General features: G+C 42.7%; 3 protein-coding genes across 4 annotated transcripts in view; 2 read left to right on the top strand and 1 right to left on the bottom strand.

Moving 5' to 3' along the window:
- Positions 1 to 646: 646 nt before the first annotated feature.
- On the bottom strand, positions 647 to 9,680 carry LOC113145312 (transmembrane prolyl 4-hydroxylase-like). The gene is made up of 9 exons (XM_026331888.1): positions 9,005 to 9,680; positions 8,695 to 8,776; positions 4,040 to 4,236; positions 3,837 to 3,927; positions 2,683 to 2,845; positions 2,405 to 2,590; positions 2,040 to 2,130; positions 1,713 to 1,836; positions 647 to 1,575 (listed from the first exon to the last, which is right to left on the bottom strand). The coding sequence occupies exons 1-9, from the start codon at positions 9,371 to 9,373 to the stop codon at positions 1,361 to 1,363; spliced, it is 1,518 nt and encodes a 505-aa protein (XP_026187673.1). The 5' UTR covers positions 9,374 to 9,680; the 3' UTR covers positions 647 to 1,360.
- LOC113145313 (secreted frizzled-related protein 5) lies at positions 6,877 to 8,309 on the top strand. Its single transcript, XM_026331889.2, has 4 exons — positions 6,877 to 7,070; positions 7,487 to 7,662; positions 7,744 to 7,830; positions 7,990 to 8,309. The coding sequence occupies exons 1-4, from the start codon at positions 6,892 to 6,894 to the stop codon at positions 8,307 to 8,309; spliced, it is 762 nt and encodes a 253-aa protein (XP_026187674.1). The 5' UTR covers positions 6,877 to 6,891.
- A 2,020-nt stretch (positions 9,681 to 11,700) lies between the features above and the next one.
- LOC113145599 (cyclin-dependent kinase 17-like) overlaps positions 11,701 to 15,956 on the top strand; it is a 31,852-nt gene continuing 27,596 nt past the window's right edge. For both annotated transcript variants that reach the window (XM_026332504.1, XM_026332501.1), the window contains exon 1: positions 11,701 to 12,015. The gene's annotated coding sequence lies outside the window, so the exon portion shown is untranslated. The remainder of the gene's footprint in view (positions 12,016 to 15,956) is intronic.

Genomic DNA, 15,956 nt, shown 5'->3' with positions numbered 1-15,956 from the left:
AATAAAGACAATTCTGATTTGAAATCTAGTTTTTGACACACAATCCCTCAGCACCCACAGGATGCAGGACCGTCTATTCTACTCCAGTGCTGCAATTTGAGATTAGCCATATTAGGGGCCCAGGGCTGCTGCCCACATGGGTCGGTTGATAATCCAGCCTTACTAACAAGGATGTGGTGGCTATAGTTAGATTTTGTAAATAGATCCCTCTGTGTGTGGGCTCCACCTATAATCATGGAATAATGTACTTCTTACACCACTACATCACCATGACTGTTACTGCCCTCGAGTTCAATCACAGGCTCAAGTCGTTCTTGGGTTTTTACCGGCATTTATTTGGCGACTGGCATATTTCAACATGCCTCTCTTATAATTTTAATCGCCCGAAAGAACTTTGAGGGGTGTGCTGTTATAGCAGATGGTCATCGTGAACATGCAGCCTCCATTGTCAGTGTTACATAGATGAACCGTTATGTGGTTTAACTCAGGAACTGGTCCTGACAAGATGCTGGTGTGGCAGTTCACCAAGGGTGGAACAATTTCTGAATTAGCTGATGTCTACCAGTGTGTATTTGTTGTTAGAGACATCTAGTGGATATAGCCTATATCAAAAGGGTTACATGAATGATCACTCTCACAACACCACTAAAAAAACATTGCTTTATACATTTCATAACATAAAACAAACACAGTGACAAATTCAGTGCAACATCAAACTGTAAATAAATATGCATTCATTTAACTTAAATCACCAACTGGTGGTAATAAATAGCACTCAAATAAATACTCTGACAATGACATTTTCAGTGGTGAGGTTAATAAACACAAAAGGTTGGAATATAAATAAAGACCTAAGTTTGAATTACACCTGAAGGACTGGCCTCCCACGGCCAGTATGACAAGTATCATTTTGTCCTGTCTGGAACTGTTCCACGTTTACAGGAGCTGTGACAAACCCATAAAATAGCATTTCATGATAAAAGTGCATTCACTCTGGAAACAAAACTCGATAACTTAGCAAACATAAGTGACATCACAAAACCTTCCCCCCAGAACACTTTCACAGATGAATACTGTGATATGGCTTGTAACGAAAGGCTTTCATTCTATAACAATAAGAAACACACAGTGACCTGCGTCAGAGGCCGATACCTAGTAAACCTAAATATAAAGCAGGTAAGTAGAAGTATCTTTATGACATGACTGACCACATCTTTTCCAATGACTTATATCCAAGATGTGGCTTTGGGGTACACCTGGACTGATATTGTGGAAAGGTCTGTGAGGACACAGTGGCATCACAGATGCACGACTGAGTTTTAAAACAATGTTGCTTTGTCTTGTCATTGGAAAGGCCTGGCTATAGATCCTGGTGGAGGTCACTGTGTGAGAGAGGTTGGTAATGCTCCTCCATGCCTGACTTAGCTTGATGCCTCTGAGCAACTAGTCTCTGGTAGCGAGCCTGCACCTGTTGGTCTGGGTCCACATTCACCCAGCTGTTGGCCACCCACTTCACCCCATGTCTGGCAGGACAGTCGCCGTGCAGGGAATACTCATCAAGTTCACCCATCCAACCTAGGAAATGAAGGCAGTAACAATAATGAAGTGAGGTCAACAACAAGCCTTTTTTGTGATTAATCCTAAATCAACATACTAAAACACTCACTCACTATATGAGTGCATTATATATAGCTAAAGCTTTCTGTTCTTACCTCTACCATCCGAGAGGTGATTATACCAGAGCAGAGCCGTCCCAGCAGTAGGTTTTAATCTCAGGTTTCCTCTATCACATGTTTCCTGGGTGTCTGTCAAGTCAACTCCATCCTGGACTAGTGCCTAGGGGACACAAAACTGTAAACAACTTGTGTCTAATTATTACTTTTGGCACACCGTGTTCACTCAGGTGTCAGATTCCTTGTCATAGGTCAACACCGTCTGTGTCTCATCAGTGGCGTTCACTTACTCTCATCCTTTGACATTGACAAAAAAGAAAATAAATGTTGCTGGTTTATCACTGTTGGTTATGAAAGTGCATTCACCTGCTCATCATAGGTGCGATTGTCTGCCACAGGAAAGGTGGTCTCACCACCCTCCTTTATAGAGGTGAGGTAGAATAACACGGTAAGATACCTAAGATAAAACATCAAAAGGAATGGATACATTCAGTTAATGAAAAAAAAATTCCACTACCCAAAAGAGATAATGTTTTGTTTGAAACAATGATAATAGTTTGGCACTGAAATGAAACTGTAAAGAAAAACTAATTTGGGGCTAATTACTTCTGTTCCTGTCTGTAAAATTACACATTACACAACTATTACACTGTTGAAAATGACAATAGAAATGCACACTAACTGACCTTCAGGAGGGGGCACATGACACGGAAAATACATTTAATACACACCTGCAAGAGACTTCTCCGGGAGCAGATGAGTTTCCTGCCAGTCGTGTGTGTGTGCAGGTAGACTCTGAATGAGAATGGCTACTATCATAGTGGGCATTACTGAAGTCTCCATGTTCATAGCGAATCACCTGCAATGGCTCACTCAGCTCAACCAATGCAGAGGGCAAATGTGTCAGACTGATTACTCTGACATAAGAGAGTAAAACAGAAGCATGTTATCAATTATGAGTGTATGGAATACTAGCAGGGTGAATGGCAAATGGTGTGTATAGAGTTACCTATTCCTGAGTGCGTGCAACACATGGTGGGATCCCAGGCCTTGGTAAAGCCATGTATGTTTGCTTCTCTGTTTGAACTGATTCCGGACCATCCCATTCTGTTGTTTTCCTGGGCGTTGGGACACATCATAAACCCGTCTAAAGTTCTCCAAGTTCAGCATCCCTGCCAGTCACACACAGAAAATCCTTTAATGGACTATTTGTTTTCATTTGTATAGCTATAGCACAAAATACAATTAGAATGCAACCTCATGGAATAAATATAAAATTATACATAGATACAAACATGTGCACTGTGAAATTATTAACCCAATCTATCATTTAAGCATTGACATGATAACATTTCACTTTAATCTTAAATTCTGGGGCCATATAGTGGAAGCTCCAATCTCTTTCCTCCATTTGTTCCCTCTTTGTCCAACTGTATGCTGTTACTCTTAGCTGAATGAGAGTCTGGCCCCCCATCATTTCCCCTGGGAGACTGTGCCACAGCCGCAACAATAGCTCTGGGGTGCCAGAGGAGTGTTGGCTGGGGATGTAGTGGGTTTACAAAAGACTATGGAGGTGGGAGTGGGGAAAAATTAAATAAAGGGGCTGGAGAATAATCAGTTTTTAATGAGACAGCATGAAGCACATCCGGACTGGGATGTGTACAATGCCTGTCACAATGGTATTAGATCAAAATGGTGTCACTCCTCTTCCAGCCTCACCACTTGCAAAGACTTGCACCTGGTCACAACCAACCTTCTGCCACTTACTGGACTCTTACAGTACACAACCACTGTGGTACTGTAGAAACACTCAAGAGGAAGAGTTTTGTCGTTTACTCCTTTGAATCTGACTTTGATTCACATCCATGACATGTTCAGGTTGAACCTATGTGTTAAATGATTTCATGGACCAATGAAACTGAATGAAAGTTCAGAATCCAGAAAAGTTGATAGTTACATTTAAAACCATAGTTAAATTAAAACTAATTATTAACCTATTCCATTTCAAACCACACTGAATTTCTTACTTGTGCCACACAAACTGTTTTCAATTTTATACTTTATAGGTCCCAGACTGATTTTAAGTAATGCTCTTTTCTAAATGGGATCAGTCAGGACAATCTAAAATGCACTAAAACACACACAAACTACAGGAGCACGAACCCGTTGGGCAGTCTTCCAGACCAGTGAGTATCTGCCTTAAGTTGTGTGGGCTCAACCATGTTCCATCTCGAGAATGTGAATGACTTATAATCTGGAGGAGAGAGCACAATGTTTTTCTTACACCAACAAAAAGAATAACATACCCTGACAGGTTGTCTCATTTTTTTGATTACTTAGAATATAAAACGTTGCCCTCCTGTTACCTCCTGCTTCTGCAGCAGCCCGTCCTGGTTGAGGTCCAACAGACTGAAGACCTCCTCTGTGCTGAGAGAAAGTAGTGGCTGATTTGACTCTTCTTGCCCATGGCTGGGTGCTGGCGCTTGGCTCTCCATCAGACCCTTGAGCTGAGCCAGCTGCACCACCACTCGGCACTCCTCTTCTGACAGGAAGCCAGGGATCTCTGATAGGAACAAAAAAAAAAAGAAAAAAAAAAAGAACAACAGCGGCAAATGTTAGGGGAGACTAGTGTTGCATATATATGAGTAGATGTTGCCAATACCTTTCAAAGATATACAATTATTTCAAAATGAAAAGTCCATATTATTATAATACAAACAAACCAGGATTTAAGTGGTATACAATCTATCAAAGATAATGGTCTGAAGACTAAGCAAGTCTAAGGAAACACATGCTAAATGTGGTTGAAATTCTGTGCTTGTTCATAGACTAACAGTTGTGCATAATGACTCACACGTTCACACATGGTAATGAGGTGACAGCATGATACCTGATAAAAAGCAAATACACTGAAACAGTTTCTTTTGAACTGCGGATTGACACCACTAACTGATCCACCATCACTTAAACATTCATTTAAAAAAATCTCAGGTCTAAAAAGTCCTAGTGCCAACCTCTGCATACACACAAGTCAAAGAGAAACGTATTACCGCCCTAAGATGATGAGTGAGTGATTGACCTTTAAATGGATTAGAAGATCCCCATTAACAGGCCTATCTTGATCTGTCAGACTACTAAATGGATTACTTTAAATTGCCTAACAAAACCTTTTAGGATGAAGGCGCAATTTTGAGGTTGTTGATCAGTGTATGCTAATGTCCTGTTTCTGTTTAGACCCGAAAGATGAGACTCAACTCAATTTATTTGTAAGACAAATGAGTAAAAAAGTTTCTTATTGAAAATAGGACTCAAACTGAGCAAACTTTTCAACACCACACACTTGGGACTTGTGTCCCAAAAGTGATACAACAATGGGAACTTCAGTTTCATATCGGGACTTTTTATCACATTACAATCAACTGTGGAAAGGGGGCGCTAAAGCACATAATGTGGTGTTAATTATTAAATGCTCTCTTTATTGCATGTTTTTGTAGGTGTTTAAACACATAACTCTTTAGTGAATGTACAGACAGACATATAGACTCTGTATATGATGAGAGCAGCTATTACCCTGCCACCTGACAGTCGATCTCTTGTCCCGTTTGGTTACTTCTTCTGCCATTTCTAGGTCCACTCACATATATAACACAAAAAAATGTGTTACACTGGGAACAGGTCCTTTCTGATGTATTCTACAGACTGATCCTTTTGAGACCTTAAATGTGAAGGCAGTAGCATTTCATGGTTCCTGCTCTTGTTTTGTTCCAGCAGTTCATCCAGCACCTTCAGTCATTTTGCCTTGTAATCAACAGTTTCCGGCAGGTTGGCTGCCTGTATAGTAGAGGCCTTGTTTGTCCTGCATGTCACCACTGTACCCACTTGGTTAATCCCTATTGTCCAGTCAAACCTCATTAATCTGGATAACTGATATGAATGAAGGGGGACTGAACCCCCCCCCCACCACCACACTGTTTCTGTTTCTCCTCCGGAGAGGAAGTGACCTGCTTGTCTGAACAGGAATCGGGCCATGGCTACACAGCAGGAGAACACTAATTTTTGCTTGTGTCCTAAGTACATTTTCACACACATATAAAAGCACAAGCAGAGCACACTCAAACTGCAACAATCATTTTCTGAACTGACTCATTTGCAGTTTACGTTCTCAAATGATTGTCTGGTTTACCCAAATTCAGAAAGTATTGGTAAATTCTTATCACAAATGTGAAATGTTTAGGTAAATATCTTGTTTTGTCAAAGCAGCACACAAAAACATCAAAATATTTGGTTCAGTGTAATGGAGGGCAATGAAAATAATGAAATGCCCACACTGGAGAAAAGGCAAGATGTGAATTTTGGCTATTTTTCTTTAAAAAAAAAAAGAAAAAAAAAGTTAAAAATAACTAACAAAAAGCAAAGAGATCAGGTTATTTAAGTGTGTGATGGAGGAAAATGTGGGATGAAAGGATTTCACTTAATTTCACTATAAAAAGGCCAGTCTTTTCCTCAGTTCAACCTGTGGGAATCTAAATAGCAGAAAGTAACCAAACACCAGATCATCCACGTTTCTAGTCTTGAGCTTTGTTAAACACATTTGAATCTGGTCATAAATGCTAGTGAACCCAAATCTCTAATAACACTTCAGTGTGTGCCCCACCCCTTCTCCCTCGTGTTGTCTTGTGTTCTCCCTCTACACCTCCCCTTACCCCTTCCTATGCAAATGTCATCACCACCCACAATAAATACACCTATTCTGCCATCCACTCCTACACTGTCCCAGTGTTTTCCTTTCGATAGAGAGACGAGCTTCCGGTTTTCTCAGAGGATGACTGCAGTGTTCTATCTGCGTTTTAGCTCCAGAAAAGCCTCCCATTCAGCCTCTGTACTATTTCTCCTTTTGCTTGCTGGGCCTTGCAGCGCATTAGCACTGAGCCCTGGTGCAACTAGAGCAAGAACAGCACCGGAGGAACAAGCAAGGACAGAGGCTGGGGTTAGATCTGGAGAAAAGGACAACAGTGGGGCCAGGGCAAGTACTGAGGGCACCACTGAAACTGGATTTGGAGATAGGCATGTTTCTAGACCAGAAACTGCAGCAGGAGAAGATGATGAGGTGTGGGAGGATCCTGATACTACAACTGGCTTGAGGTCAATACTTTCTACAGGAGAAGGTGGACTGTGGGAGCCCCGCAGTTCCTCTCGTTGCGTCCCGATCCCATCCAACATGGCCCTGTGCCAGAACATCGGCTATGACACCATGAGGATGCCCAACCTGCTGGGACATGAGTCTCCAGCTGAGGCTGTACAACAGAGTGCCAGCTGGTTGCCACTACTTGCCAGAGAGTGCCACCCTGATGCACGGATATTTCTCTGCTCTCTCTTTGCACCCATCTGCCTTGACAGGTAAGTTTAATTTTTTTTTTTTTTTTTAAATCAACATATATTGTCAACATTCTCATGTAACAATGTGGCTTTTTGTAGGTGTTTTTACAAGACAGTGTGTCACAAATCCATAGAAATACCACCACTCCAGTAGCTACAGAATTATGACAACGTTATACAAGAGCAGGGTCATGGAGGGTTAATAAGCCTTTGAAAGTTATGCAAATTGGTGCTAGTCTCTCAAGAAAGGACCTAGTTTCACACAGAAACCAAGTCAACAGAGCACTCCTTTTGTCACATTAGCACCTCTCACTTGAGAAAAAGAAAAACAAGCAACCAAATGTTATCTAATCTAGTTCCCTGACACCACACTACTAATTCAAATCCTTTCATCTGTTCAACACTGCCCTTGCTCCTCTCAATCTCTTCTTTGTCAGGTTTATATCACCCTGCAGGAGTTTGTGCAAATCTGTACAGGATAGCTGTGCACCAATCATGAGTTGCTATGGCTACCCCTGGCCAGAAATCCTCCGCTGTGACCAGTATCCTGCAGACCATCTCATGTGTATCTCCTCCATCACGAATACCACTGTTCACACAGGGGGGCGTAGAGGTACGACACTTACCGCACAGACACACAATTTGAGCTGACTACATTTGGAAAATGATTTAATTAGTGGTCTGAATTTTTCAGTGCCTCAAGCAAGCTGTCAGGATTGTGAGCTAGAAGAGGCCTCCTCTTCAAAAGATACACTGGAGACATTCTGCAGGAGTGACTTCGGTGAGTATCAGTATTCATTCACCTCTTTTCTCCTGTCTGGTTCTGTTCTCGACTATTTGTTTCTCCATTAATTCAGTACAACAGTTAATAGATAAGATGGCATTGCTCCATGAAGAGATGGGGTCAATCATGCTTTGTGTTTATCTTCTCTCTTCCCAGTTGTGAAATTGCGTGTAACACGGCTCGAGTATAGTCCAGCAAGCCTGTCTCAGTTCTCGCTGGCCGCTAAACTGGATGTTCTGAAGCATGGGCCTTTGTTAGGAGGGCAGATACGCTCCCGCATCGAACTGTGGCTTGAGAGGGATGCCACATGTGTAAAGAACATGACGCGACAGCACCCACGAGGCGGCACCTTTCTAGTGACAGGCAAAGTGCAGGGGGAGCGCCTGGTGGTCAATAAGGCTTACGCCTGGCAAAGACGAGACAAGAACCTGATGGCAGCAGCACGCAAATGGAAACATCACAGGTGCAGGAGCTAAAATGATGTGTTTGGTTGGAAAATGTAAAAGAACTGAATCATGAATAAAGCATGAAACAGCTAAGGGGTAAATGAAGCATAGGGTTAGGAATCAGAACGTAATCATTAAGCCTGCAACTGTAAATAATGCTTCAAACACACTTCAAATCATAGTCAAACATTTGTGTTCTACTTAGCCAGCTGCAAGTTTCAACACTCTCTCTCAGACAGTGGAGGTCAAAGACAGAAGGTGTTTATTAGAAAATGTACATATCTGAGAATTGTATGAATATATTGTTGGTCTTTTCTAAGGCTTTATGATTAATTAAACTGGGTGTTTTACATCCTGATGAATCTCCATTTATCCATGAAAATCAACCCATACCCAAAGACTACAGCACACATACCAAATAGCAGAGGTTTCAGGCTGAGTGTCTTCATCTCATGTGTTCTGTCTGGCACAAGGGACACCCGCTGAACATGCCCCACCTGCAGATGTGCAAGAGACAGCTGGGGTTCAAATGCATGGGCAATGCTGTGGCAGCAAATTACTCTGAAGCGCTTTTACTTGAGTTTGCTGCATTTAAGCAACGAGACTTTACAGCATTCAGTGGAGCTGGAGGCCTAAAGTCTTACAAAAATATAAATTGCTATATAAAGGAGTATTTTCACCACTGAATTAAACGTCATACTTCATCACACAGAAACTTCTCATACCCGTATCCCCTCAATGCGAGGCAGACTGAAACTGGGACTGTGGTCCTCCACAGGTAAGTCTCTTGGACCCGGGGCGGGGGGAGGCAGAGGACCCCGACTCTCGCCGACTGAGGCAACAGCGGCCCCGTCTCTACTGCCCAGATCCCCGGGTCCGTTGTTGTAGTGCACGTAGAGCAGCAGGGCGATGACATTCAGGATGTAAACATGGAAAAACACCATGACCACGACGAAATAAGCCCGAGAACAGACATTACTCCTCTGGATGTGCAGGCGTGTGGAGCGAAAGGGGGAATTGTAGGGCGATAATGATGGTTCGTCGCTGTCCTTGGTTTCTTCCTGCTCCATGAAATCTTCCAGAGTCTCTTCCATTTTCACACCAAAGGCGGTGCAGAGAGTGAAGCTGGATATCTACTCGATGGCTGACGTTACTGTCTGTATCACTTCACGTCTGCCCGATACCGTTAGCAAACCCAGCTAATCTGGCTGTTTACACAAACACCGACGCGGACGTCTCTGCGGCGTTTACGCGAAGAAACCGGGCGGTTCCGAGCGACAAAGCGAGTGTACCTACAGTCGATTTCTTTTCCAAAACAATGTGTCATCATTAAGGAAAGTCACTTAATCCCGTGTTAGCTAACCGGCCGGTGCGCTGCCCTGACAACCTAACAACAACGAGGACAAGCTAACGACTGCAGAGCCTCACCAGGTCCTGCTGTAAAGTGTTAGCGCCCTCTGGTGGTCACGGCCAGAGACAAATGATGGTCGGGACCACTGGCCGGAGTTTTACTGTGCACACAGGAAGTGGAGTGAGTGTGTTTATTATACTTAAGTAAAAATACCAAGTCACCAAGGAGGCTAAGTAACTCAAATAAAAACCTTTAGTCTGCGTTTAGAAGTATTATGTGCAAAAAAAAAAAGGATGTCTGTCTGTCTGTCTGTCTGTCTATCTATCTATCTATCTATCTATCTATCTATCTATCTATCCAAGATGTTTACTGCAACTACAAATTTATGTGTTTAGCACTTTTAAAAACAACTGAAGTTTACCAAAGTGCTGTCCAAGATAAAAACATGAAATAAAACAGGAGTAAAGTCAAAACCACAGAATGGATAAAATCAAAATAAATAAGATAAATAGTGTCAACATCTCAGACTGTGTCAAAGGCCATTGAAAACAGGTGAGTTTTAAGAAGAGATATAAAATATAAAATAGGTAACAATGAGGCCTGACTAATGTGGAAAGGAAGCTCATTTCACAGTTTCAGTGCTGCCCCTGCACCAAAGGGTGTGTAAGGGATATTAAGTTGAAAATAAAATATATTAAAAAAGAATCACACATTACTAATCATCTTATGTCGTCTCATAGTTGTTTTTAACCAGGTTGTGTCCATTTTTACTTGCTTTATCTCCTTTTTTGCTCTGCATATATTTTTCCTCTTTTCCATCTTTTAGTATTTGTTGATTGACTTTGAAAGGTTAACTGTCCCTACGTAAATCTCTAGTCCAAGGGCCCCATGAAATGTTAGGCCCCAGAGCCTGTGCCCAGTAGGCCCCTTCAGTAATCCATCCACGCTGATATACAGTATATTAAATGTCACATTGTTTGATTGGTAATGTTGTTTAGCAAAAGTTAGTTAATCATCATTTTGAACTTGTGCTTAACTACTAAGCATGAAAAAGAAATACATTAAAACAAGTTAAGCTACATAACAAACTGCTTGTTTCCAGCCATAGCCTCAGTTTATAATGCCAGTCTTTTTAAGACCAAAAAGAGGTACCTCTTATGATATTAGGTATATTTCCAGATACTGCTGCACAGCCACACAATTACCCTGCACTATGTTTGTACAACCACAGAATATTAACTCCTGCTCTGGTCTTGAAACCCTGAAATTTACACACAGAATACATTTTGAGTGTTTTGGTCGGGAGGTTCAGGACTGACTAAAAGGTCTAACACAGTTGGTAACCTAATCTAACAGCCCAGGGTAGCTGGCCGACCTTTTTGATTCCTGATTCCTGTATTTCACATCATATTACTGCACCTTTAAATTCTGTCCTCCTATAACTGCATATACTTTATAGGGACTACTTCAAACTGGCCCCATAGGGTTTCCTCCAGTAGGTGATGTTGGTTTATGAATGAAAACAGCAGCTGTTGTTTAAATGATCCACACGGTGGCGCTGAAGACCTACCTGAACACATCAACTGTGTTTGCTGTGTCATCTGTGGTTTGTGAACTGTTGGGGCTCCATGTGATCCCCTTGAAAAATAAAGAACAATTACTTATGATGATGTTTAAGTTTGATTTACTTTTAATTCATCCAAAATAAATAAATAATAACCTTATGCGTCAGGCTTATAGGCCTCTTCAGTACTCACCCAGTGAGTAGACTGAGCTTCTTACTGCAGGTATGAGGGCTATTTGTCATTGAGGCCTTAACTATCACTGCATGCATTATTCACTAAACATTTTCTGAGGCGTATATTTAGATGGTAATGGGGCCTGGATAATGAAGGCACAGCTAATTTCCCTGGTGACGACCACCCCCCTACCCGAATGAATATCTGACTCCCCTATTTTACATAGAAATCCGGGGTTCGAGGTGGGGGGTGGAGGTTACAGAGTCTGATAACACACACACTCACACCCCTTGCGGTGTTTTCCGGGATCACGCCACTGCTTCCACTTGGGATCCACAACAGCAGCAGCAGCAGCAGCAGCAGCAGCAGCGATATGGCTGATCATCACCGGACGGGACGATGCCTTTTATAAGCGAAAGTGAAGACAAATGATGCATCATTGCGGGTCAACAATGCACTCGGTCGGGCGCAGGGACACTGCGACACACCGCATAACCCGGGGATAACAGCTCTCGGGCGGGGAATAGGCAAATCTGCTGTGTTTCGCAGCAAAGTAGTTGGAGGAACTTGTCGCAGTGGAGCCATCCCAGCGTGGATTAACACACACAAGTGGAACAATAGTCTCCTGCAGCAGAAACACTAGCAGGTCGGTGGCAGCGCTATTTTGTTTGTTTGTGTTCAGTTTGTCTTGAGCCAATAATAACAAAGCTGCTGCAACACGCAGCAATTACCGTGCTGGTCCCGTCACCTGACGTTGCAGGTGGAGTTGTTTTTTTTTTCGGTTGGGGGAAATAAAAGTATTTGGGGATTTAGACAGTTTTTTGTTTGTCTGATCCGATGTGGAGCCAGTGTGGATGCTGTGCTGTAAAAATCAGAATCGTTATAGTAGGGACACAAATAGAGAAATTGCCTTGATACGTGTCGAAACTAAGTCCCTAGAGCAAAACAAGTCCCGGGCCATGAAAATCCACATTTAAAGCGCGATCACTTGATGCCGGTCGATCCTTGTTCCAGAGTTTCTGAGCTGACCGGGCGGCTCTGCAACTTTTTCTTTGCCCTGCCTGGATCTCTTCCTCCCGGATACTTGGGACAGGAAAATACGGGGAGAGAGGAGCTGACCGAAAGGGCAAAAAGGCCTGGAAGGTAGAGGGATCTTTGCCAGACAGGCCCGACGTGAACCGCCGCGTGGTTTGGGCAGTCCCGTGGTATTTACCGTGCGGCTGCTTCCTGCTACAACCCTGCAGTCATGTCGCCTGTCTCGGGATACTGGGACCGTCCAATCCTGACTGCGGTTCCGCAGTTTTGTCCGTACAGACACTTTGAACACTTATTGCGCATAGTGAATTTCCTATTATCGCGCTGGGAATATCATTCAGCGCTAAATTATTTATGTTCATGCGGGATTTCCAGGTCGGAAATGATGCGCATTGGCCAGTGCCTTTGCCTCCTGCCATGCACCGTGACTGGAGAAAAGTAGTCTGTGATATTACTGTGTATAGTGTAAGGGGTTGTGGACTGACATAGTTCATATGTTCTTGTCTTTAACACATCCCACAGAGTTATATCTTTGTTTCCTGAAACTTTGCACTTCCAGTGCGGCTGCATCTGCACCTTGTACTTTTAATGGGCCCAGCTGGAAAACACGCTCTGGTCAATGAATGATTTTCTTTTCCCTAGGAAGTGGCCTCGTTTAGATCAAAACAACTTGTCATCTACCCACTGACGACAACAACAACACTGGTGTTGTGTAATGACACTATATTCTCTATACAAATATGGAACCGAGGTTTTGTCTGATTTAACATGTACTAGTGGAATGCAGGTGATTGCACTGAATGGAAACAGGCTGTGGAAAAAAAAAACATTCATGATGTTGTGCTGTTGTTTTCCCGGTTATCCAACACTATGAATGGAGTTGTTGCATCTTCCGGCACTGTGGGACCTCTGTGAGCCACACGGTCCTAAAATCATAAAGGAGGGGACTAGATTCACCTTCTTCCTGTTGTGCTTTCAAATGACATTTCAGTTCTTTTACTCTCTTACTCTTCTTGAGTCCTGTTTTCTGCTTATTCATTCAGTTTCATTCTGTAATTAAGAGACAAGAGACGCTGATAAGCAGCTACTGAACCTATAAGGAGAATGGGCATCTTTTCGTTTTATGTGTTGGTTCATGTGTGTTTGCGTGGTCCTATGTAGGAGTCTGTAGTTGGGCAGATTTGTGTATTACTCATGCATCCTCAGGCTGCTCGGCCGAGCAGTGTTCAGAGTGCCACTCAGTGCCCACTCTGCCACATTGTATATGTGTGCATGCATGCGTATGATTAATCTGCCACAGACCTGCAGAAGAATGCTTGTTTGTTTTTCACGGAAAGGAAAGAAAGACGATCTCTGGCTGAAAGAAAACAAAACCTCGGTCACAAAAACTCTCAGGATCTGTCCCGATAAAATACTTTTATGTGTCTGTGTGTTTTCGTACACAAGTGTGTCAGACATGCAGCTGACTAATGCTTGTGTATGGCATGTGGATACTGCAGACTCAGGTCCTCAGGTCCATTCATTCTTTTGGCTCTTAAAGAAGCATAATTGGCTGAGGACTCCCAGAGCTAGGCTGGCAAAGATCAGATGCTGCAGTGCTGTGTTGCCTCCCAAGTACTGGAGGGCTGGAAGTTTTTATAGCTGACATGAGCATCTATGAGTGTGTGTGTGTGTGTGTTTGCATGAAGTGAAAAAGAAACATATGAATTGTGAATTTTCAGGGTTTTTTCATATTTTCAGCCTCCTTTCTTCCTCTTTTCACCTCTTGAGACAGTAACTGCAGTTCCAGCCTGGGCCTGTAACCTAGCAACCCAAATGGTGTGTGTCTTGAATAAATCAGACTGTGCTCCTCCTCTGGCCTCAGGAGTGTGTTAGTTCATCTCACCTTGTTATCACGTCCATGCAACCATCACAAGCTGTTAATGCACACTAATAACTTGGAGATTTGTTTTTTTTTTTTTTTTTTACTCCTTTGTCTCACTTACCTGATTAACCTTTGGCCTTGTGTTTGTGTTATTGAACGACCTATAATTCTGCTTCTGAATTCATCAACAGTGTGTAACGTATCAAACGCCACGAAAACAACAGGACTTGTAGTGCATTTGAATGAGAGAGAACAACCTCTCTGTGTGTACCCCTGATTAGTGGGAGTTGTGTGTCAGAGTTGTTGATGGTTTGCCGGACGTCTGGTGAGTGTGGCTTGTACATGTTGCAGCCTGGAGCCACATGTCTCGTCCCACTCACTGATGTGCCTCTGTGAAGCTCTCACTCTGCCACATCCGTCTGCCCCAGAAAGCAGGACTTTAGCAGGAAAAACACTTCATTCTTCCTGAAACGTTTTTTTTTTTTTTTTGCTCCAGTTGATCACCACAGATAGATGAATGAAACACATACAAACATTAAGTCTAAAAGCTTCCTAGTGTAGTTCGTTTATTTATCCTGTAAAATGTGTCATGCTTTTATTGTGGAGGTTTGCAGGATAGACGGCAGTTTGTTTCAATAGCGTCACATTGTAAACACAAATGGAAATCTCAAATCATATACAGCAGCTCCCTAAAGTGCTTCTTCTCATGAGCTGCTTGATAATGAGATTCCCAGTACATTATTGTTTTCGGCTAAATCAACAGAGATAAGACTAGGAGTGTGAAATTAGTCATTATGTTTGTGTGTGTGTGTCTATGGATGTGTGCACAAGCATAGGTGTGTGTTTAAGATAACACTGATATGTATTTGTCTTCAGTAATAAGCAGTGTGCTCTATCATTGACTGTTCCTGCATAATATGAGTCATTTATTACTGAAGATTTGTGGAACAATGCTGCAGCGTTTCATGCGGAGAACCCAGTCTTCTTGTCCACGAAGGCTTCTTCTTCTGTGGTGATGTCTGGGAAAACATGCAAATGAGGGGGGAGGGAGATTCTTTCCATACTGATAATCCATGGGAGACAGATGATATGAAATGAATGAGAGATGCTGTCCTTTCATTCTTTTGTACCCATCTTTAACTTTTTTCATCTTGAGAAAGTTGGAAGTGCAAACTAAAGCCAACTGTGCTCATGTAAATTGGCAGAGGCTGTGCTGTTAATGGATACTCATCTAAGAACATCTTCCAGTGAAATAAATCCAGTCGGCCTGAGTGAGAATCTCTGAGCTTGAATTCCCTCAGAGCACTGGCTGTCTCTAATAGGCTTGAAAGACTAAGAGCCTGAAAGGATGAATGGCTTTTGTTGAAGCCTCCAAGGTTGGACACAAAGAGAAAGGCAGTGGGTGCCATTTATGTTTGTGTGTCAGTGTGTGTGTGTCTGTGTGTGCACTTGTGCATGTCAGCTCCCAAGCCCTTATGGGTTAGATGGAAAAAGGAGGAGGTGGAAGGGGGACAGAATGTCTCCACTCTGCTGTAGCTGCTTCTACCTCCAGGCCAGTAAAGCAGAATGCAGGGGAACACAGGCCTCAAAGTGACTTCAACACACACTAGTGTGCAAAGACACACACACTGTACATGCACTAATAAACAGATTTTACATGTTTGCTGAGGGCCTCTTCCAAATAGTAT

Source organism: Mastacembelus armatus, chromosome 7 (assembly GCF_900324485.2).
Source record: "Mastacembelus armatus chromosome 7, fMasArm1.2, whole genome shotgun sequence".
Lineage (NCBI taxonomy): Eukaryota > Metazoa > Chordata > Actinopteri > Synbranchiformes > Mastacembelidae > Mastacembelus > Mastacembelus armatus.
Note: the sequence above shows the minus strand (reverse complement) of the source record. Positions and strands in the feature narration are given on the sequence as shown.